This window comes from Balaenoptera borealis (assembly GCF_965194805.1).
Source record: "Balaenoptera borealis genome assembly, chromosome: 16".
In the NCBI taxonomy this organism is placed as follows: Eukaryota; Metazoa; Chordata; class Mammalia; order Artiodactyla; family Balaenopteridae; genus Balaenoptera; species Balaenoptera borealis.
The window spans coordinates 88,926,868-88,948,521 of record NC_138872.1 but is presented as its reverse complement, the minus strand read 5'-3'; the positions used below and the strand labels follow the sequence as shown (position 1 = coordinate 88,948,521).

At 59.2% G+C, this 21,654-nt stretch overlaps 1 protein-coding gene and 1 long non-coding RNA gene across 2 annotated transcripts in view; both read left to right on the top strand.

Annotated features, from left to right (window-relative positions):
• FAM20C (FAM20C golgi associated secretory pathway kinase) overlaps window positions 1–21,654 on the top strand; it is a 38,604-nt gene that overhangs the window by 15,174 nt on the left and 1,776 nt on the right. The window contains exons 4-8 of the mRNA XM_082360345.1: window positions 13,939–14,031; window positions 14,441–14,556; window positions 20,255–20,435; window positions 20,978–21,087; window positions 21,242–21,323. Of these exons, the coding sequence (XP_082216471.1) occupies window positions 13,939–14,031; window positions 14,441–14,556; window positions 20,255–20,435; window positions 20,978–21,087; window positions 21,242–21,323 (582 nt within the window). The remainder of the gene's footprint in view (window positions 1–13,938; window positions 14,032–14,440; window positions 14,557–20,254; window positions 20,436–20,977; window positions 21,088–21,241; window positions 21,324–21,654) is intronic.
• Window positions 3,328–6,302, top strand: LOC309613496. The gene is made up of 3 exons (XR_014235761.1): window positions 3,328–5,632; window positions 5,727–5,806; window positions 6,262–6,302. It is a non-coding gene; the product is annotated as an uncharacterized lncRNA (long non-coding RNA).

The window sequence follows — 21,654 nt, the reverse complement described above, 5'->3', positions numbered from 1 at the left end:
ACCAACACCAGGTCAGGACCAACTGACAGCCCCCAGACCCCTGTGGCCCCTGCAGTTTCCTGCTCCCAGGGTGGCTCCTGCACCCCGGTTCCCAGCGAGCGCATCCCCACCCCCTGCCCCCGCCCATGCTGCCCACACGTCTGAGAGATGCCTCTCCCGTGGCCCGTTGTTCTCGTGGCCAAGCCACATTCCGTTGTGTGAAAACCTCCGGTTTCTTCTTCCCTCTCCTGTTGATGGACTTGTGGGCGGTTTCAGTGAAAGGATGTTGTCAGTGGAGCTGCCCTGCCCGCTCTCGTACTTCTGAGGGCTCATCTGGGGGCAGGGCTGTGCCAGGAGCACAGTGCTGGGTGGCAGGGTCGGGCTCTGGTCAGCTTGGCTTCAGTGGCGCTGCTGTCCGGGGCAGCCATCCTGTGGCCTACACTCCAGCAGCTCATTCCAGGGCAGGGTGTGGTGCCCAGGCTGGACGCCAATGTCTGTGACGGCCGTACACAGAGCCTGGACAGGTCACAGGCCGTGAATGCCCTGTCCCTGTGGACCAGGCCAGGCCTAACCCCACGTCTGGCCCTTGGGGCCTCACTCCCTTTGTTTGCGGGCAGCAGCTCCCCTCTGTCCAGCTCTGGGCGCCTTGGTCCGGAGGGACAGCCGTGTGTGTGGCCTTGCGGGGGGAGGGGCCTGTGTCTGCACGTCCGTCCGGGGGCTGCTGCCCGCCCTGCAGGGACACACGGCCGCCTCTGCCCACCACGCGCCCCTTGTTCGTGCCACGGCCTGGTCCCCCTGCGGCTGCCACGCTCGGCCGCGGCTCTGCCCGCCAGTGAAGCTGTTCCCACACCTGCCCAGGCTTGTTAGGGTTTGACAGCCTCCGCTCTGGCCGGCGAAGCCAGTGCCCCTGTAGCTGACACGTCGCGTTTTACTTTTATCACCAGCTCTCCTTCAAGGAGGAGGAAATTGAGGCTCCGAGGGTTTAAAGGTGAATCAGGAGTGGGAGGCCAGCCAGGGCTTGGTTCCAGGCTCTCGGACATCAGGTCCCAGGCCTGTCAGGCACCGTCAGGCCGGGGCTCGGCCGGCTGGGGACCTGGACGCGGGGTCTCTGCTGGGGAGGCGCCATGCTGCCCACTCCTCCCGGAGGCGTCGCACGTGAAGAGGCTCTAAGTACCTGCACTACTTCTGCAAAGAACAGGGGTGTGTGTGTGCGTGTGTGTGCACGCGCGCATCTCCCGGAGAAACCATCCCTGAGCAGCTGTTTGGAGGCCCAGGAGTTCCTCGTAGCCGAGGTGCACACACAGAGGCAGCTGCAGAAACACCTTCTGGCCAGCCAGCCTTTCTCCCCGCAGAAACCAGAGCCGCCCCCCAACCCCAGCCTGGCCCGCCAGGGGGCAGCGCGGGCCTGAGAACAGGAAGTGCTGGAGGGCAGGGCCTCCCCTGGTGATTTCGACCTCAGCCTGCTGAGCCCCGCTCAGGCCCCGGGCTGGGGCCCAGGGGCGTGAGCGGGCAGCCTCACTGAACTGCCTGCCCTCCAGGCCCCGCCAAGGCCCCCCCCGCCCATGACCAGTGTGTCCAGCTGGGAGTGGCGCTCAGATGGGCGCCCTCTCGGCTGTCTTCCCAGTGCTTGCACTGCCTCTGGTTAGTGACACGGTGGTCCAGACCCGCTGCCGGGCCCTGAGCAGGCCCTGCCCCTCGCTGGGGCGCCTCCACACTAGGACCGCATCCAGCTGTCGTGAGCACCGGCCCAGGGGAGCCCACTCGCTACAGCCTCGTGAAATGAGCTTCTCCGGGGCCAACACAGGGCAGGAGTCACAAGGGACTTGACTCTGTGAGGTTATCTGTCCCTGGAACAGTTGTCCGATGTGGGAGGCGACAGGAGGGGCTGGCTCTTCCCTGACACCTCCTCCCTCCCCCCTCCCTCCAGGGCTGGCAGGCAGAGGGGCTACGGTGGTGTTCTCCGTGGTCCCCACGTGGCCACCGCGTCGGTGGACCTGGGGCTCTGTGCCTCGTTATCAAAGCATGAAACCACTGCACGCTATTTCCACTCATCACTTTTACGAGGAGAGGATTTAAAGAGGCTCCAATGAAAGGCTGTGCTCCCCTGGCCGCCAAAGAGGGAGCCATGGCCACGCTTATACTGCAGCACAACTGCTGCTACAGCCCTGCATGGTTAGCGGCCGTCCCAGATTAATGTGTAAAATGCAGTTTTGTTGTCCATGACCCTGTACTGTGTGTTGGTCTCCAGGACCAATTTATATATGAGTCAAACAGCGCCTCTCCTATATTTAATCTCTTTTGATGCTCCCGTCAGACATGCCGCATGGATCCTGTACAGCGGGGGCTGGGCTGTGAGCCGCAGAGCTGCCTCCTTTGCTGAGAGAGGCAGGTGCCACCTCCTGTGGGCCCTGAGCTCCCCTGGGCCTCGACGTCCTCGCCTGTAACAGGGGGCACACCAGGAACACAGCAGGGCGGCCGGGCTGGCTGTTTCCTCCCTGAGCCACTGTGGGATTTAAGTACAGATGGGGTCGCTGGGTCGTTCTGGAACTCTGCACCCCTCTGGCCTGGTCTCATCACCTCAGCTGGTCGCTGGTGCCCAGAGCCCCCTTCCTGCACTTACCTCGGGGGAGGGCCCCACCTCCGCTCCGTATCCGGGGCTGCCCAGTGCCCTGCAGTTTGTCCACAACCTCAGTTGACCCCCCACCGAGCCCTGGGTGTGACGCATCTATGTCTCCAGTAAGCACAGGGCCTAGTGGACCCAGGGGAGCTTCGGGCTCCAAACTCCTGCAGTTAACGTGTGCAGCCCAGCAGGGACGCCGTGCGGGGCTCCCATGGGCTCAGAGCAGCACCCGGTGTCTCCACGTGGCCCCTGCCTGAAGGAGCAGGGCCTCTGAGGGCCGTCCTGGCCTCTGCGGGTGGTGCAAACAGAAAACATCCAGAGCGGCAGCTCCCGGTGCGCCAGGCCCAGGGGGGCCTCCTCGGCCAGCACAGGCCCTGTGACGGGGTGGGGGGGGGGGACGGGTCCTGCGGTTGACCTGTGAGGGTCTGAGCATGCAGGGGGCTCTCCAGCAGCTACTCCAGGTCCAGTCCTTGGTCTTTGGTGCATCTCCACGGCGCCCCCCCCACCCCCACGCCACTGGGAGTGATGAACAGACACCAAGTCTCACGTGGTTGATCACCTTGCAGGCCCCCAGTTGTAGGGTACTTAGGTTGTCTCCAGTTTCATGGGTTACTTTTATAGTCAGAAAGCCGTGGACTTTATTAATTGAAAAACAAGTAACAACCCATCACAGGCTTTTGAGAGACTCTCCCGAGCTTGTCAGCAGCGGGGCGGAGCTGTTGGCCCCGTGGAGGCTCGGGGCAGAGCAGCCGGGACCCCGGCTGAGGCTGCACGACCACCCTGGGCTCTCTGCCCAACGGCACCATCGGCAGCCAGCTGTCCACCTTCGAGATCCACCATCACTGAGAGTAAGTGTCTTGAGGAAACGAGAGGCCAGGAGAAGACTCTGGGGGACAGAGGGGCTCGCCTGAGATGTGGGGGGTTGTTGCCTGAGGAGCGTGGTGCCAGGCCTCGGGGAAGGGTCGCTGGAGAAGGGGCTTCTCCCGCTCCAATCCTTGCTTCGCTTCCAGGGTCCACTGCAAGCCTTCTCCCCGGGGTCCAAGCGTCCCCACGTCCCCATGTGGAGGACATGGTTGCCCCTGTCCAGCTGAGCTCTTAAGCCCCCAGGAAAGGCTGGCCTGGTGCTGCCCAGTCAGGGGCTCCCAAGGGTCCGAGGCAGGGGGACCTCGAGAACAGCACAGCACCACCGCCTCCCACGTGCCGTGGGCGCTGGCACACTTGAGCACTGGGAGGATTCTCTTAGTTGGTCCCCACTGCAGCCCCAGGGGCTCGTCATCCTCGCCCGTTCAGACAGGACCCAGAGGCTCAGGGAGGGAATGGCCGCCCGCAGAGCTGCAAGGCCAGCGTCATGGCCAAGGGAACCGCCTGCCCCGGGCTCCCGGGTGGCTCCATGCGGCTGGCCTGGCCGTGATGCTGGGCCGCTACTGTCCATGGGCTCGAGTGGCCAGGGCACGGTCACTCCGGCTCCCCAAACACCCTGCTGTTTCACCGTCGGCCAAAACTGCCTGATTTGGGCAACCACAGGAGTTCACTGTCTTCAGCTGCTCCTGCAGCTGGGAATTCCTTTGCTTGACAAAATAAAAGAAAAAGGAAATTATTAACAATTCTATAACAGTAGCAGGGAAGCAGGCAGGGAAATGGGTAAATGGTAAGAAGTCAGTAAAACCTGCAGAGAGCGCAGTTCTGGCCCCCGCGCCCTGCTTTGCCCCCATCGAGCAGGTGGGGGGCTGTGCCGGCTCCCAGCGCCCCCAGCCTCGTCAGGACGCCCGCCCCAGCTGACCATGACAAATGTTTCCTTGGGAGCTTCTGGAAAAGATTATCCCCTTTTTTCAAATCAAAGCAAGCAAGTCATTTTTTTCCGCAAACATCCTCCTGAACGGCAGCGTGGAGATTCTCCCTGGTGTTAGGGTCTCTGGGGGCCGTCCCTGAGCTATCGTGAAAGGGGAAGAAGGTGAAAAGAAGGAAAGAAACTCTGGTCTTCATTCCCACATGCCAGAGAAGAAACCAAGTCGGGCATCTCAAGAGCAGTTTGATCAGCTGGTTGTTTTTTACACCCTAAAAGGAAATTTTGCAGACCTGACATCTCCTTAAAAAGCCTCGAAAATAAGCTGGAATCGACCCCTACGCTCAGGATTGAGTTTGTTTTTCGTTCAGCAGGAAAAACAACATCACAGCAGTAGCCTTGGTGCTAAATATTTAATACACGGTTTAGTAGATTTGAGCATCTTGTTTTACCTTGAATAAAAAGATGAGTGACGGAGGCTTAAATACAGAAAGAAGAACTAGGGGCCTGTGCTCATGGTTGCCAGGGACAGAGCATTCATTTCCACTCTAATTTCATTCCTTAGTCACGTCCCCAAATTCCGGATGAGCTGGCAGACAAGTATTTAAAACACAGTAGATCTTAAACTTTCAAGCAAATCTCTTTCCCCCCCGGCCCCGACCCTTTGCTTTGGAACGCAAGTCTGAGTCACTGCAATTATTTTTAAATGGAAACGACTTCAGACTTTCTTTGCAGTTACAGATCTTTGAATTGTTTTTAAATTGGTTTTCATGAAATTGACCATAAGAGGTTTGAGTCTCTTCTGAGTTAATTTTTCCACCCAACCATAAGTGAGCAACTTGTCCCCTGTGTCCTACTTTGAACAGCTGTTGCTGTGTCTCTTGGAGACCCAAGGGGAGGGGGATCAGCGGGTGTGAAGGCCCCTCGTGATCACCTGATGGCGGCAAATCGCTCACTGTCCTGATGCTCTGGCTGTGGCTCACGGCGTGGCCGGTCGGGGCATGGGCAGGTCTGTGGGCGAGTAACAAGTTGCTGGGGGAACCCCTCCTTGAGTGTGGTCATTATGAGGCCCATAGCCTTCAGGGAAATCCTCCCCCAAAAGAAAATAGGTTGGTAGGAGTGAACAACAGGTGCTGGAGGTTCTGAATAGGAAGAGAGCGTGCTTTACCAAACAGATCCCCACCCCCGCAGGGGCCAGGACAAGCGTTGCCAAAACTGGCAGGAGATACTGACGGGAAGGTCTCGCCGAGGTAACTGCCAGGGAGCGGCCTCCTCTCCCTTCCAGAACGTCTACCAGCCGAAAACCTGATATTAAACAGCTTAATATATCTCCTTAATGACAAGGTGCTCGCTGTCTGCCGTGTGCGTGATGGGAAGATTGTCCGAGACAGAAGGGCTGATTTCTGCCTCCTTGCCTGCGCCGGGTGAGTCCGGATCCACTGCGCGTCTTGGAGGAACGAGCAAGTGTCTGTCTCCTCGGGTGTTTTGCCGCTGAGGTTGGCCTGGGGGCGGGAGCCAGAGCCTCGTTCCCACGGTGGCCTCTGCCCCCGGGACATCAGGCCACCTGGTTAGGACAAGGGTCTTTGCAGAAGTGATGGAGTCAGGATCTTGGGGTGAGGTGGTCACCTTGGACTCCTGGATGGGCCCGAAATGCAGTCACGTGTGTCCTTGGTTTGGACACCGAGAAACCAGAGGAGGGATGTGGTGATGGAGGCAGAGCTGGGGCCGAGGAAGCTGGAAGAGGCTGGAGGGACCCCCCACCCCCGGAGCCCCTGGGGGGAGTGTGACCCGCCCACGCCCTGATTTTGGATCCTAGTCCTCAGAACTGTGAGGGATGAACTCCTGCCGTGTGAAGCACGTCTGCGGTCACCTGTTACAGTGGCTGCAGGACACCCATCCACGTGCCTCCTGGGCCCCCAGCTCCTGGAACTAGGAGGAGCCATCCCAGGAGGCGGTGGGGATACAGACGCCGCCAGGCTCTCCGGTCCACGTGCCTCGCCCGGCTTTGCCGCTTCCCAGCGGGTGACCCGGCTACAGTGCCTCACCTGTGAGGTGGGTCTAGTCACACTGCCTGCCTTCCAGTGTCCTGACCTGTGTGCGTCAGTGTGGGTGGAACGCTGACAGCAGAGCCGGGTGCTAGAAAGTTCTACAGGAGGGTTTGCTGTCATCAGTAGCTTACTGAATAATGGATAGAAGAGGGTCAGAGGAGGCTGGGTGCACGGGGACCCAGGGTCGGACCCTCGGGAGCACCGCCGTCTGTCTGTGGGCGTCTCCAGGGCTGAGCGGGTACCTGCAGTGACACCTGAAGGTGTGCCTTTCGCGATTGTCACGTGGCCTTGGAAGTGCTCTCATTCTTTCTGCCTCTGTCTTGCTGGGTCTGGGATGCCGGTCCTTCTGCATGACACACAAAAGGTGTATGTGTGGCCCACCTCTCTCTGGGCCTCAGTTTCCCATCTGGGCTCAAGGATCTCGGGGGCCCTTAGCTCTGACGAGGACACGGAAAAGCCTTGTGACAGCTGTGTGTGCCCTGGGCAAATTGCACAGTTGCCCCTTTTCCAAAGTTTCACCCGACGGTTTCCTGTTCTCTCTCCTGGCTCCCGCATCCCCATTCAGCTGGCCTTGGCTCGCCGTGTGCAGCTCGGCAAGTCCGTCTCTGCACACGTTGGTGGGGCAGCCAGCAGCAGGGGGTATGGCGGGGCTCTGCTCCCCTGGCGGCGTCACCCCGAGCCGTCTTACCTGCCCCACTTCACAGAGGCACCAAGGGCGCACCTGCTCCGTCGGCCTGGAGAGGGTGGCAGCCAGGGCAGGCCTGTGTGAGCAGACCCTTCCCCACCAGCTGTCCTCCCAAGGTGTCCAGTGGAGAGAATATGGCCCAGCCCACTCCCCACCCCGGTCCCCCCATCTCAATCCAGGGGTCCCCTTGGACTAAAGCAGGGCCTTGGACCCCAGTGCTGGGCCCTGTATCGGGACCCCTCTGTTTGTGAGCTGAAACCTCTCACTGGCTGTGTAGAGGTCTGTAGGACGTCTGTAGGACGGGGACACTTCACAGGGGTCGTGAGGACCCAGGGAGTGAACGCACGGAAAGCGCTCAGCAAGGCGCTCAGCTCAGAGCAAGAGCCGGAAAATGTTGGCTTTTATTCCTTCGTGGGTTTTGGTCATAAGCTGCCAATTTACTCTGTTTTTAATCAGAGCAAGTTTTCTGTTTTCCCACAAGTTAAAGAATGCTGAGATGTTGACAGTAGCAGTGAGACCAGCAGGGGGGCTGTTGGTCTATGGGAGGGGACGAGGGTCTGACAGCTGTTAAGAGGGGTGCAGCGGTGCAGACCTGCTGGGGGCTGGGCCAAGCGTCTGGCAGGAACTGGACACGCTGCTGGGCCCTTCCTCCCACCAGGAGCCAGGACCTTTCTTGGGGACATGGGGGCGGTTCTTGCAGCCGCACCTCTGGGGCTGCAGCCCCTTGTCCCCTGTGAGCCTAGGCACCTGACCTGGCGGCCGGCAGCCAGCGTCCTCCGGCCTTGCTGTGCGCAGAGGTGGTTCTGATCCCAGAGGAAACGCAGGCTTTCGAGACCCACGCCCAGAGCCATGTCTGACCTTGGGGCCTAAAGAAAGAGCCTAGGACTGGGTCAGACACCCGGGTCCTGACCCAGGGCCGGCCATTTCCAGCTGTGTGATTCTGCAGACGTCCCTCCCCCTTTCCCAACCTCAGACGTCTGTGTCATTAAAACAGGGGCAAAGATCAGAGCCTTGAGGGGCGCCCCAAGGACAAATCGTGCAGCCCAGGGAGGACACACGATGTGTGTTGGATTCTGCCCCCTCGGCTTATGTGAAAACAGAGGTACTTCTCTCAAAACATTCTGCGTCACTTCTTAAAAGTGTAGTGCATTTCAGCGTGACCAGATCTGGAGGAAACAGACGGAATTTCACAACCTCTCCAAGGTTGCTAAATCACTGTGTCCTTTGTGCTGCTTTGGTGTTGCCAAAGATTCCATACGCCTTTCCTGTTGCTGCAGTAAAAAAATTACCACAAATTTAGTGGCTTAAAGCAACACAAGCTTGGTCTCTTACGGTTCTGGAGGTCCGAAATCTAAAATGGATCTGTGGGCTGTGGGCTTCTGGAGGCTCTGGAGTTGGCTTCCTGCCGAGGAATGCAGGCTCCTCTAGAAGCTAAAAAAGAAACAGATTCCCCCCCAGAGCCTCCAGTGTAGCCTCTTCTGCCTTCAAATCTCCCTGTGCTTCCCTCTTATAAGGACGCTTTTGATGACATAGGGTCCATGCAGATAATCCAGGATAATCTCCTCATCTCAAGATCCTTAACTAAATCACATCTGCAAAGTTCCTCTTGCCATTTAAGGTACCCGTATTCACAGATTCTGGGGATTTAGATCACAGATTTCCTGGGAGAGGTCAACATAGCAGTCATTCTCACTTTAGTGTGAATAACCACAATCAGGTAGTGTTGTGCTTCCTTCCGAGCTAAGGGAAGTCCCTCTAAAGGAAGGGGGTTTGGGTGTGGTCAGCTCTGGAGAGGAAGGAGAGAGGGACATGCAGGAGGCCCTGAGAACTGGTACCAAGCAGCCTCTCACTAGGGTTTAGCGGGTCTGGGCTTTGAGGGTATCAGGGACCGCCCTCCAGTGCCTGCTTTCTGGTGGCCTTGGGGCTCCATCTGACTGTCTGAGCCAGGCGGAGTGTGAAGTTCCAGGGCCTTCCTGAGAGGAGGAGTGGACCCGAACCTTCCTCGGACCCTGGCCCTTCCCACTTCCACCAGTTTCTACCTTTCTTCCCTTTTTAACCCCAGTTGCCGTTGCCAAAGCCATCTTTCACTTCAACAGGCACCTAATCCGTGGTTTGCCTCATTCCTCAGCTGCTGTTTGACCAGGAAGTCAGCCTTAACACCTTTTCATTTTCCTGCCTTGCAGTCCCGAGGCCAGGGTGCCCCACTGAGCTCCGAGGCAGCGGGAGGGGGCCTCCAGGTGCTGGCTGCTCCACGTGTGAGGGCAGTGGGCCCCGGGAGGCTCCTCCCGTGAGGTCTCAGTGTATCCCAGGGGAGGGGCTGCCACCGGCCTTGCTCCCTCTCAGTCAGTGGGGGAGGGCCGTGACTCCTGGGCTCCAGGTGCCGTTCCGGGAAGTGCTGGTCCCTGGCCCCTGGGCTCCCCACCCCTCGTCAGGGCGAGCCCTGGGTGCTCAGCCAACTCCAGAGGGTCCGATAGCATCTCCTTTTCACATCTCCATGCCCCCCTCCCAGGAAGAAGCCTGGGGCGGGCCACACCCCACACCTGCCCTCCTGCACCTGAGCGCACCTTCCGCCGGGACACCTGGAGGAAGAAGAGGCTGCCAGGTGACCCGGTTCAGCCAAGTCCAATCTCCTGCCTGGTGCTTTGGGTTCAGTAGTTTTCCAAAGTACCTGCTGTTCCCCAGTGCAGCCCAGGAAGCGGCAGGAAGGTGGCCGGCCCCCCATGGAGGGGCTCATGGTCCACCTTCTCCCTACTCAGTGCAAGGAAAGAAGTCCCAGCCTCCCCAGTGGGACCGGTGCCCCTGGCCCCTGGCATCCCACAGACGCTCCCAGGTTGTCCCTTGCTCAGCACCTGGGCCCTGAGGTGTGCCAGCGTCCTCCCCACAGCAGATAAACAGAACTCTGAGACTCCCTGAGTTGTCCCAGGCGTGAACTGGCTGGTAAGGACCTCCGCCAGGAGGTAAGCAGAGCTGCCTTCCTGTGAATGGCCCGGGGACGGAGGTCACCGGAAGACCCCAAGGCGGGAGATGGGAAGGAACCGGGAACTGTTCTGGAACCTGGTCACAGTGCCTTCAGGAAGTGGCAGCTTTTCCCAGAGCAGCAGGGCTCAGAGCCACCTGCATTCCACGTGTGTGACCTGCTCAGAGGGGTGGGCCAGGGTGAGGGAGAGGGAACAAAGGCCAAAGCACTGGTGATGGTGATGATGGAGATGGTGATGATGGTGATGACGGCCTGGCCGAGAAAGTGGAGGAAGGAAGGTCCACTGGGAGGGCCGGCAGAGCCCTGTTGGGTCAGGGGAGCCATGAGCTAAGTGGAGAGGCAGAGCCTGGGAGACAGAGGGCAGAGAAGGACCCAGGCCCCACCTTCCACCCAGTGAGGATATACGGGCAGACAGAGGGACGGTCAGAGGGAGCAGAGGCCTCAGAAAGGCCGTCCGCTAGATCTGCACTGTCCAGGACAGTAGCCACCAACCACATGTGCCTGTTAATGTGTAAGTCAATTAAAATAAAATGTGAAAGTCGGGTCCTGTGTCCAACATCTGGGTGTGCCTGTGAGCTATAGAGCATGTCCATCGCCGAGGAAAGTCCTGCTGGGCTGGGGAGGGCAGTGCAGACCACGCCGAGAAGCAGAGTCAGTGACCCGGAGCCCCTGGGCGGGGCGAGGCTGGCTGACCCCCTGGCAGCACAGGCGAGAGCTGTGCTGCCAGCCCCGGCATGGCTCCGGGGCCTCTGAGGGCCCACAGCTTCGTACGTTTTTGTAGGGTTCTCTTCGAGGGGCTCTGCCCCAGGAGCTGGTGGTGAGTTGTGATGTATTTTCCAGCGAAAATAATTCTTAATTCCAGGACAGACTGAAAAACTAAAAGGCCGGGGACGTATCGGGGGGGGTTTGCAGGCTGTGCAATTGGGAGCCGCTGCCTTGCGGGGAGGGCTGTTCTGCGGTGTGCAGGGAAGAAAGCTGGCTTAAATCTGCAGCAGCCCTTTTCCACTTAAAACGTCAAAGTCCGTAGAACCAGTGTTGTGTAGACAGTGCTTGGCTCGACCAGGGATTCTCAGTTGAGCCAACCACCACCTTCAATCTCAGAAATACCCAGCCCTCCAGCCGTTGCAGACCCAGGGCATGGGTGGCTTCCAGTGAGGGAGGCTCACATATTTAATTCGACCCCCAGTGTTTTTTAAAAAAGGAAATTTACTTGCCGGCATTTAAAAGCCAGGAGATTCCACCAGGAAGCCGGGACTTGGTCTCCTTGATGTCTCAGGAGCCCTGGCCAGCGCGGCCTTCCCTTCTCCCGGGCGCCGAGCAGTCCCCGCCCTGGGTGCCAGCCCCCTGCAGGGTCTGCGACTGGGAAGTGCACGCCAGCCATCTCCAGCTCAGCCGGGTGACTAGGTGGCCTGTGCCTCGGTCACCAGCGGCCATCTGCAGCGTATCCCTAAGTGGCTCACGAGGGGACTGGTGCAAGGCCAGGGTTGTCCCCAGCCAGAGTCCTGCCCAGGCCAGAGTTACACCGGCTGGAACTGTGAACGCTGGTCTGTTCACAGAGCCACAAGCTGGTTCCTGGAAAGGCTGATTCAGGTGACGTTTGGGGAAGCACGGGGAAAGGGGCTCGTCCCGTCAGGAGCTCTGAGAGCACAGGGAGCGAGGGACCCCCCAGTGGACGTGCAGCCCGCTGGACTGAGGCCTGGGTCTGGTCCTCCCCGCGTGGCCTCAGTTTCCTGAGGGTGGCTCTCCAGTACTCAGTACCTGTGCGTGTGCGAGTGTGTTTAGCAGTGACGTCGGCTGGCAGTTGGGTCCAGATGCTTGGGGTCGGGGGGTCTCTGGTCAACTCGAGCTGCATTTTGGAGAGTAAGGACTCAGGGAAGACAGGCTGGGAGAGTTAACCTGGGGAAACGTGGTGAGTCTCCTGTCGCTGGCGCATTCAGGCCCATACTGGACAGCCTCCGCCTTGAGTGGGAGGTGTGGGCCAGGTCATGTGAGGCCTTGACTCTCGCCCGATCTGTGTTTCCCAGCTCGGAAGATCGCTGGCATTTGGTAAATTCTTATGAGGTTGAGGGTTGGGTTTCCTCCCTGGGTGCCGCCAGGTGGCCACCTGGGGAAATTGTCCCTGGCGGTGGAGGCAGGGCACGGAACGGACCTGGATCTCATGCAGGGAGCGTGTTTGCTCCCAGATGACTTTGGACAGTGGGCACACGTCCCAAAATGTGAGGTCAAACACTGGCCCTCACCGTGTTTACCCCCAGGCGCCTGCTAAGCACTGATGTTTACAGGGTGACGTCCACCCTTCAGCAGAGCCCTGCACGTGGCCTCCTGCCCCTTGGCCGGGCGGAGGGGCTGTCTGCCGCTCACGGTGGGGCCCGGCACATTAGAGCCGACAGGCTCCTGGCGCTCCTTAGTCCTTACATCCTGGGGGGACGTGGAGTCCGGGGAGGGCCAGGCGGTGCCCCCCTGCCCACACACACTGCGACGGGGGCGGCCAGTGCAGCGCACGGCTTCCCGGAGGTGGTGTGGGGCGGAGCACACGGCTGTCTGCTCACCAGCCTGGGAGGGGCGGGACCAGCGGTGGCCGTGCTCACCGTGGCGCCGTGGAAGGCTTGTGAAGGAGCTGCCTCGGGCGGCGGGGGGACGTGCGCTGAGAGCTTAGCCAGCAGCCCTCACAGTGCAGAGCGTGGCGCTGTGCTGCGAACCCCGTGGGCGAGGCTGCAGCTCTGGTGAGCCTTCACGGTGCTCAGGTGCGCTCCAGCGGGGCCGTTACCCAGACTCCGAACTCCTTTGACCGAGGACTCCTTTTGTGCTGGGCGCCTGCGGGCCTGGTGGGGTGGGACACACATTTGGGAACGCCGACTGAGCCGCTGGGAGACATGGAGGGAAGGTTTTTCCAGGGAGATGGAACAGCGGAGCGGAGGCCTCAGAGCAGAGGCCCAGGAGACAGTGTGGTGACCTCACCTCCACTCAGGGACATGGTGAGACCCAGGGCAGGGGCGGAGGCAGGCCACTCGTCTTGAATGCCAGGGTGCCCTGGGGACACGGACAGCGGTCACCTCGCGGGCTTGAGAGACGGGTCCTGCAGTCCTCGTGCCTCCTGCACACCCCCGGGGAGCCCTCTGTCCAGGCAGCGGCCGGGCAGCGAGAGCAGGTTGGGATCAGTTTGCACAACCTGACCCGGGCCCCGGCTCACACCCGGGGAAGTCGCTTGCTCAGGGCGGGTCCTCTGCTGCCTGGCCACCCTCGCCAGCAGCCTCTCCTGAGAAATCTGCGTTTGGTGGCCTGGATGGTGGGCGGTGGTGGGGGGGTGTTGATCATCATTTAATGACCAGCCCCTGTGGTTATTAAAGCCTGATGGGCAGAGTCTGCCTGTTTCCACAGTGCAGACACTTCTAGGCTTCAGGCTCCCAGCACGAGGTCGCAGAGGTGGGCTGGGAACAGGTGTCCCAGCACGGGTTTCCACCTGCAGACAAGAGGAGCAGCCTCAGCTCAGGAAATAGCTGGGACATCGTGAGATCTAAGTGGTTATTCTTAAATGCAACTTATTTAGCTGTAGGTTTAATTTTTTTTTTTTTTTTTTGGCCGTGCCACACAGCTTGTGGGATCTTACTTCCCCAACCAGGGATTGAACCCGCACCCTCGGCAGTGAAAGCTTGGAGTCCCAACCATTGGACCACCTGGGAATTCCCTATATAATTTAATTTTTAACGATGACTACATCTAACAACTTGTTCCCAGAATCCTTGGGAATTTGACAGTCAGCTCCCCGGAGTTGGTACGAGCCCCACGCCCCCTTCCACTGGGAGGATTTCCCTATGATAAACTCCTGTTTTGTTCCATTTTCTCCAGGCAAACGAGGGAGCAGGAGACACCCCCTGACTTCTTCTATTTCTCTGATTACGAGAGGCACAACGCAGAGATCGCTGCCTTCCACCTGGACAGGTGAGCCCTCCCGCCGGCACCCTCGTGGCATTGTCACCCCATGGCCGTGCCCTGCTGTGTGCCTGGCCGACAGGAGTTGCCCAGGTGACCCAGGGTAGAGAGCCGGCCGTCGGGAATAAAGGAGAGAAAAGAGGAGACTCACAGGGCATCAGCCTCTCTAGCAAGACCGAAGGTCATGAGTCTCACAAAACTGGGCTCCTTCCCTCCATGATCACCTGTCTCAGGGCAGCTCTGCCAGCAGAACGCAAATTCCTTCTGGCCTCACAGGCCCCTTGCTGCTAGGGAGGAGGGTAGGCAGCCAACGTCAGGGGTCTGGGACTAACGGAGGAGAGTGAGGTGTCCACTCAGCTCCGGTGGGAGCGGCTGGAGGGTACGGAGGTGAGGACTCCTTTCCCTGTCCTTCTGCCAGGATCCTGGACTTCCGCCGGGTCCCTCCCGTGGCCGGCAGGATGGTCAACATGACCAAGGAGATCCGGGACGTCACGCGGGACAAGAAGCTGTGGAGAACCTTCTTCATCTCCCCAGGTAACCTCACTCCCCAGGTAACCTCACTCCCCAGGTAACCTCACTCCCCAGGTAAAACCTGCCCCTGCACCACGTGCGGTGCTGGCTTCAGCTGCTGTGTTCCAAGTCACCGCGTGCCACACACCCTAAGTCTAAAAGTTGCCAGAAGCGTCTTGATCATTCCTGACTCTGCCCCCTGGGCTGGCATAGGTGCTGTTTCTACCAAAGGCAAAAGGAAATCCGCAGCCTCTTGGGGGGTGTCCTGCAGGTGGTCCAGCGAGAGGGGAACTCCGTTCTTTGGACTCCCCCAGATTTAAAACATCCCGGAAAGGCCCTCCCACAGTGGCAAGTGCCGGCGGGGAGCAGCAACTTCACCTGGTCCCCTGGAGGGTTGGCCCTGGTTCCCCTCGCACTCGGGTACCCTGCACGCTTCATGTACCATGAGGTGCTGACGTTTGTGAAAACCTCCAAGACTTCATATTATAAACCTTAAATGCACACATAAACGTAAGTCTCGCTCTGCTGAGTTACCTGCCCCAGCCTGTGCAGATGTGGCACTTGGGGCTCCACGATCCGCCCGTCCCTTTCCCAAGCACTTCCTTTGCGCCAGACCCTGCGCTGAGCTGCCCCAGGTGCCCACACTCACTAGGCTTGAGCCGTGGGGAACTCTCTTGTATTTCATCCTGGAACATTTTGAGTTGTCCCGGTGACACCGGCAAAGCAGAGTGGAGTGGCCCAGCTGGGACACCGAGATCCACAGAGAGTGGACCTCGCGCCCCGCGCCCCTGCAGGAATGCCTCGGCCATGCCTGGCACCCACCCCAGTTAGTACATGCCGACAGAAGCCACATGAGGCCCTGGATTGTCTGTGTCTGAGGACCTGCTGGCGAATAAAAGCCCGGCCCAGAAGCTCCTTTCTCATAGATTGATGTTCGGATTGACACACTCGGCACGCTTCCCGGCTGCATTCCTAAATTCATCAGAATTGAGGCCCGCACGTCCTTAATTTCATGAAGCCCCATCCTTGTCATCCAGTGCCCACCGAGAGCCTCGACTGGTTCCTCCTCTCAGCGCCCATAAAGAGAGGAAAGTAGGGCAGAAACCCACCCACTCGCCCGAGGCAGGATGGTTTTCATTCCCTTTTGCGTCAGTGTCTCACTCATGTGACCAGAAAGCAAAGGGCAAGGTGAGAGCCTTTGTGTCGGGAGGGGTCTCTGAGGGCTTTCCGGTCGCCTTGCCCGTGCCCGAGCTGCGTGGATGGGTGGGACAGGCCTGTCCGGGGGCGTGTGCCCCTGCCTCCGTCATGGCACAGGTGGGAGGGTTCAGGTGACGCAGCCACAGCGGCAGGAGCCCCAGCCTCGCCGAGCACCGGCGTGGGATTCCTCACTCAGGCCCTGGGGTGGCCCGTCGTTTCCACATCCCCATTTTTAAATGGCTTAACTGACGTTTGGAGTCTGAACTATCCCCATGGTTGAGATGGTGACCGTGTCTGTCCCCCGGAGTCCCCTCCCGCCCCTGCATCCCCCAGATGGCCTGGGACCCACCTTCTATCTGTGTTGCTTCTGCCAGTGGAGGGTGGGTGGCGTTGGGCATGTTCTTTGTCTTTCCCTCGACGTGGTTATTTTGAGAGTCATCCACACTGTTGCCTGTCCCTACATTTTCTCTTTCATTTCTGAGCTCTGTCCCGACAGTTGAGGGCCCTAAGCAGAAGGGATGATATAACTTGCCACAAGGAGAGGGAAGGATTGAAGTTTGAAATCTCGAGAAAGGGACACAAATCAAGGGGTTTCTGTGCTGGATTTCACTTCCTCTGGGGCAGAGGGGCCTCCAAGCTGATGCCCGTGCCGTGTTCTCCTGGGGAAAGGCAGCCTTGGCCTGGGCTTTGAGTGGGGACTCCTTTCTACAACCAGAAGATGGAGTCAGTCGTTAGCGTAAGCAGATGAGCTGAGATGCGGGCGGTCCCACCCTGTCCTCCGCACGAATCGTGACTGTCGGTCTCCCTGGTTGTCCCCGCGTACACGGCCTGATGCCGACAGCCTTCCTCACCCTGAGCAGAGCCGTCACTCTGCGGTCGGTACCGACAGCTGGACCCACTCAGGTTCCCAGCTCCCAGCTGCTCTCCCAGGCCCCGCGGGTTTATCCGAGAATCCTGCTTGGCGCCCGAGCTCCCCGCCTGGGTCGCGCTCCTGAACCCTCTCCTCGGAGCAGCTTGGCCTGCCACTCCTGACACCACCCGCTCTGACCAGACTGTTTCTGTTCCCACCGCCCCTGCTCTGTCAGCCAGATTTCTTCCTGAAAGCCCTGCGAAAGGTTTGGTTTTCTCTTAAGCAGCAGGATAACAGGAGCCAGCTTTGATCTCATTTTGGAAAATGAAATCTGTTGGGATTCATTTGGACCACTTTGGCTCTGCTTGCACTTCTGCACCCATCGGAGGCCAAAATCGCCATAGATGCCGAGCTTCCCTGGAGACTTTAATCCACGCCAACTCCCTTCCGCCTCCAGGGGCCTGAGTGGAGGTCAGGGAGCCCGAGGGGGTGAGAGGTGGAGGCGGCCCTCCTGCCGGTGGGCCCGGGGCAGCAGTGAGTGGCCGGAGGTGCAGGGCTACGTTGGGCTGTGGGACAGCTGAGTGCCTGCCACTGTGGGGCTGCGCGGAGGCCAGCAGCTGGAGCCCACGTCTTCTACGGAACACGTTTCTTGTGCTTTCCCGGCAGATATCTATGGACGTGCCTCATATCCCGAGCTCAGCCCGCGTCCTCCTGTGCAAATCTGTGGGCTTCTACAGGGGCCCCGTGTGAACCCCCCAGGAGCCTCTCCTGCCCCCTCCCAGCCACTCAGCCCCACTTTTATTTTTTTTTATTTTTTTATTTATTTTTTTTAATAGTAATCTTTTATTTATTTATTATATTTATTTTTGGCTGTGTTGGGTCTTCGTTTCTGTGCGAGGGCTTCCTCTAGTTGCGGCAAGCGGGGGCCACTCTTCATCGCGGTGCGCGGGCCTCTTCACTATTGCGGCCTCTCTTGTTGCGGAGCACAGGCTCCAGACGCGCAGGCTCAGTAGTTGTGGCTCACGGGCCTAGTTGCTCCGTGGCATGTGGGATCTTCCCAGACCAGGGCTCGAACCCGTGTCCCCTGCATTAGCAGGCAGATTCTAAACCACTGCGCCATCAGGGAAGCCCCAGCCCCACTTTTAAATCGGCTCTTTTCCTGCCATGTCGGCCGCTGTCTGGCTGGGTGGTCACTGGGCCTCTGTCCACACACTGTGGTCAGTGTCCAGAGTCCCACTGAGGGCCAGAGGGGTTCCCAGAACTGCACCCGGGCATCCTCAGGCCCCTCCCCAGAAGCCCTGCCCCACATGACATCTTGGCAACCTCCAGCCGGCAAACCCCTGAAACATTCAGAGAAGGGCGTGCCTGGAGCCTCCGGGACCCTCAGGCTGGCGGGTGTTGGGACCTCCTGATCCTCTCCGAGACGAGGCTCCCTGCCCAGGCAGCGCATCTCATCCAAGTCCTCTGGGGGCTGGAGCAGGCAGGCCCTCCTGGTGACCTGGCCCCGGCCACCCCGAGCTGTCTGTCTTGAGTGTCATTATTAAGATGAGCCAGGACTACCTCCTCAAGCCCCCTTCTCTCCACGTGCAGGGCGCTGCCGTGACCGGCCCCTCACTCCTCCCTCGGGTCACAAGTTTAACACTCAGCCTCAAAACTGCTGCAGTCCCCGTTCAGAGGAGACCGAGGCACAGAGAGGTGAAGGGCCTCCCCCGAGGCTGCACAGCTGAGAAGCGAGAGGCTATGGGCTATCGGAGCCCCACCCTGGACGTCCCTTTAGAGACTGGATTTGGGTCTCTGATGAGGAAGAGGCCGTGGGCCCAAGGGACTGCCTCTCTTTTCACATGAATCCATCTAAAGCCAGCTTAGGCTATTAGAGGGACAAATTCCAGGGCTCAGAAAAGTATTTTCCTCCTGAAAATGGGCTGAGATTGAACTGTGTCCACACAGACGAGATCTCAGGCTGATCTTCCTTTGATCGCCCAACAGTCATGACTCAGCAGCAGCTGCGAGACCCTGAGGTGGGGGAAGCGGGGTGTGTGGGAGCTGGCTCCCATCCCCGTGTCCTGACCTGGCTGAGACCCTTGAGTGTTCAGAGGAACCGCCAAGCCTGTGCTTCCATTCCAAGGGGTGTGACTGCTGCCTGTAGCCAGAGAAGGTCACAAGTGTCACTCGGGCAGGATGTGCAGCAGGAGGGGGGACCCCTGGCCTGGAAACCAGCCATTCGCGCAGGGAAGGGGCTTGCGGTGGTGCCTGGGGCTCTGGCCCTGTATTTCTGCACACCCCAGTCTCGGGGTTTGTTTCCCCAGCAAAGGAAGGAAGTGATTGACCCTGAGAACATGGTTCCGTTGGTAAATGCACGGACAGACCCACCGCGCCCAGCACTGAGGCATGGCTGCGGCTTGCTCCCCGCCCAATGCTTCTCAAATCACTCTTCTTTGTGGGGATATAATCCACACGTCGTAAACCCAACATTTGAAGTGTGCCGTTCAGTGGTTTTTAGTACATTCTCAGTGCTGTGCAAGTCACTACTCTCTGATTCCAGGACATTTGCTCACCCCAAGAGAAACCCCGTCCCTATTCAAAGTCACCCCCACTCTGCCCTGGCAGCCGCCAGTGTTTCCGCGTGGATTTGCCTGTTCCCAGTGTTGCACGTAAGCGGTGCCTGGCTTCAGCCACTGGGCATAATGCTCATGGTTCATCCACATGGTAGCAGGTGTTACACTTCATTCCTTTTGTGGTTTAATATTGTTCCATTTTATGGATGAACCACACTGTGTAGATCTGCCCATCCCTTGACGAGCATGTGGGCTGGTTCCCCTCTGACTGCCGGAATGGCCTGCTGTGAACACCTGTGTGCAAGTGTCTGTGTGGATGTGTGTCTTCATTCCTCTCGGGCGTGTGCCTGGGAGTGGGATGGCCGGGTCACGTGGTAGTTCTGTGTCCAACTTTCTGACTGTTTTTCACAGCAGCTGCACCATTTGACATTCCCACCAGCACTGTGTTAAGGATCCAATTTCTCCACACCCTCAACACACTAGTTATTATCTGTTCTTTTGATCAAAACTATCCTACTGGTTGAGAAATTGTGGATCGGATTTGCATTTCCCTGGTAACTAACGGCGTCGAGCATCTTTTCGTGTCCTTGTTGGCCATTTCTATATTTTCTTTGGAGAAATACCGTTTGAACTCCTTTGCCCATTTATTGATTGGGTTGTTCATCTTTTCGTTACTGAGACGTAGGAGCTCTTTATTGATTGGGTTGTTCATCTTTTCGTTACTGAGACGTAGGAGCCCTTCTGTGTGCAAATACTGGATGCTTACGGTTTGCGAGCATCTCCCCCCCGGCTGAGTCTCACTTTTTTTTCTTGGTATGAGGACCTTTTTCAAGCCACTGGACAGAATCTCCACAGACTCCAGACTTAGTTTCGAGGGTGCCGAGAAAGAGCTCAGGTTCAGATCCGAGCTCTAAGTCCCGAGCTGTGTGGCCCCGTGGTCTGTGATGCGGGGTTGGAGCAGGCGGCTGAGGTCAAGCGTGAGAGTGTGGGTGAGCCCTGCCCAGGGGAGGGCCGAGTCGGATGTGGTGCAGACACGCTGGCCCAGGACGGGTGCCCGGGAGGGGCCGGCACGGGGACACTGCCCGAGGGGCCCCGCTGACGGCGTGTCCCCCACCCACAGCCAACAACATCTGCTTCTACGGGGAGTGTTCCTACTACTGCTCCACGGAGCATGCCCTGTGCGGGAAGCCAGACCAGATCGAGGGCTCGCTGGCTGCCTTTCTGCCTGACCTGTCCCTGGCCAAGAGGAAGACCTGGCGGAACCCCTGGCGACGCTCATACCACAAACGCAAGAAGGCAGAGTGAGTCGGGGGCACGTTGGGCCGGGGACTCCAGGATCCTGACTCCCCGGGATCTCCAGAGGGCTGGCTTCTGCCTGACCTGCAGCAGGGAACGAGCTCGGTGTGAGGAGCGGCGGGGCCAAGTGTGTGGGAGCAGATGCTCAGATGGGCCCATCGCTTGGGAACTGGGTGCTCACTGGCCACTGGGATCTCTCCGTGTTAGGACGAGGCTTCAGACCCCTGCTCTTCTTGCAAGAGAGACACAGTCCCTCCAGCCACGGAGACGTCCTTGCAAGTGTGCTGTCCAGCCCCCCCCCCAAATACGTGGCCTCCGCGTGGTGTGGCTCCATCACCTCCCAGCCCCATGCTCCTGTTAACGCAGCCTCAGCCCACCGCTGGCGGGTGTCATCTGCAGACACTTTGTTCTGCGGTGACACCTTTTCTCACCCGGTCCCTCTTGCTGCCCCGTGAACCCGGTGTACCGAGCCGGGCAGCCCCAGAGGCTGGTTGGGTCCTCCTTGTGTACAGAGGAGCCTGCGCCTCTCATGCCGGCTCCCCTGCAGGTGGGAAGTAGACCCTGACTACTGCGAGGAGGTGAAGCAGACGCCGCCCTACGACAGCAGCCACCGCATCCTGGACGTCATGGACATGACCATCTTCGACTTCCTCATGGGTACGTCCGGGGCCACCGGCCTGCCCTGGGAACGCCTGGCACAGATCCACCGCGGTCCTGCTTGTACCTGGTTCCCCCGGCTTGGAGGCCAGACGGGGGAGGGAGGGGACGCTTCTGAGCTGCACACAGGCTCCCAGCAGGCTTGTCCCTACAGGCAACATGGACCGCCATCACTACGAGACCTTCGAGAAGTTTGGGAACAAGACGTTTATCATCCACTTGGACAATGGGAGAGGGTGAGTCCTTCCAGACGCAGGGAAGGGCTGGCCGTGTCCCCACCCAGGCCTGGGGGAGCGCGCGCTCCGTGGGGAGGGACGGCACAGGCCCCAAAGGCCCCCCTATGTGACACAGGGTTCTGGCCAGGACTCCTGTGAGCCTGTGAGCTGGGGAGACTGAGGCCTGGAGTGGGTGTGTGTGCAGGGGACAGGCCACTCCAGTGGTCAGAGCTGCAAGTTCTCAGACTCCTCAGGGGAATCAGCTCTGGGCACCTAGGCAGTTACGTCTGTGGGTCACTCGTTCACAGCTGTAAAAGATGCCCCTGCAGCTAGACCCTAGGCTGACCCGCCC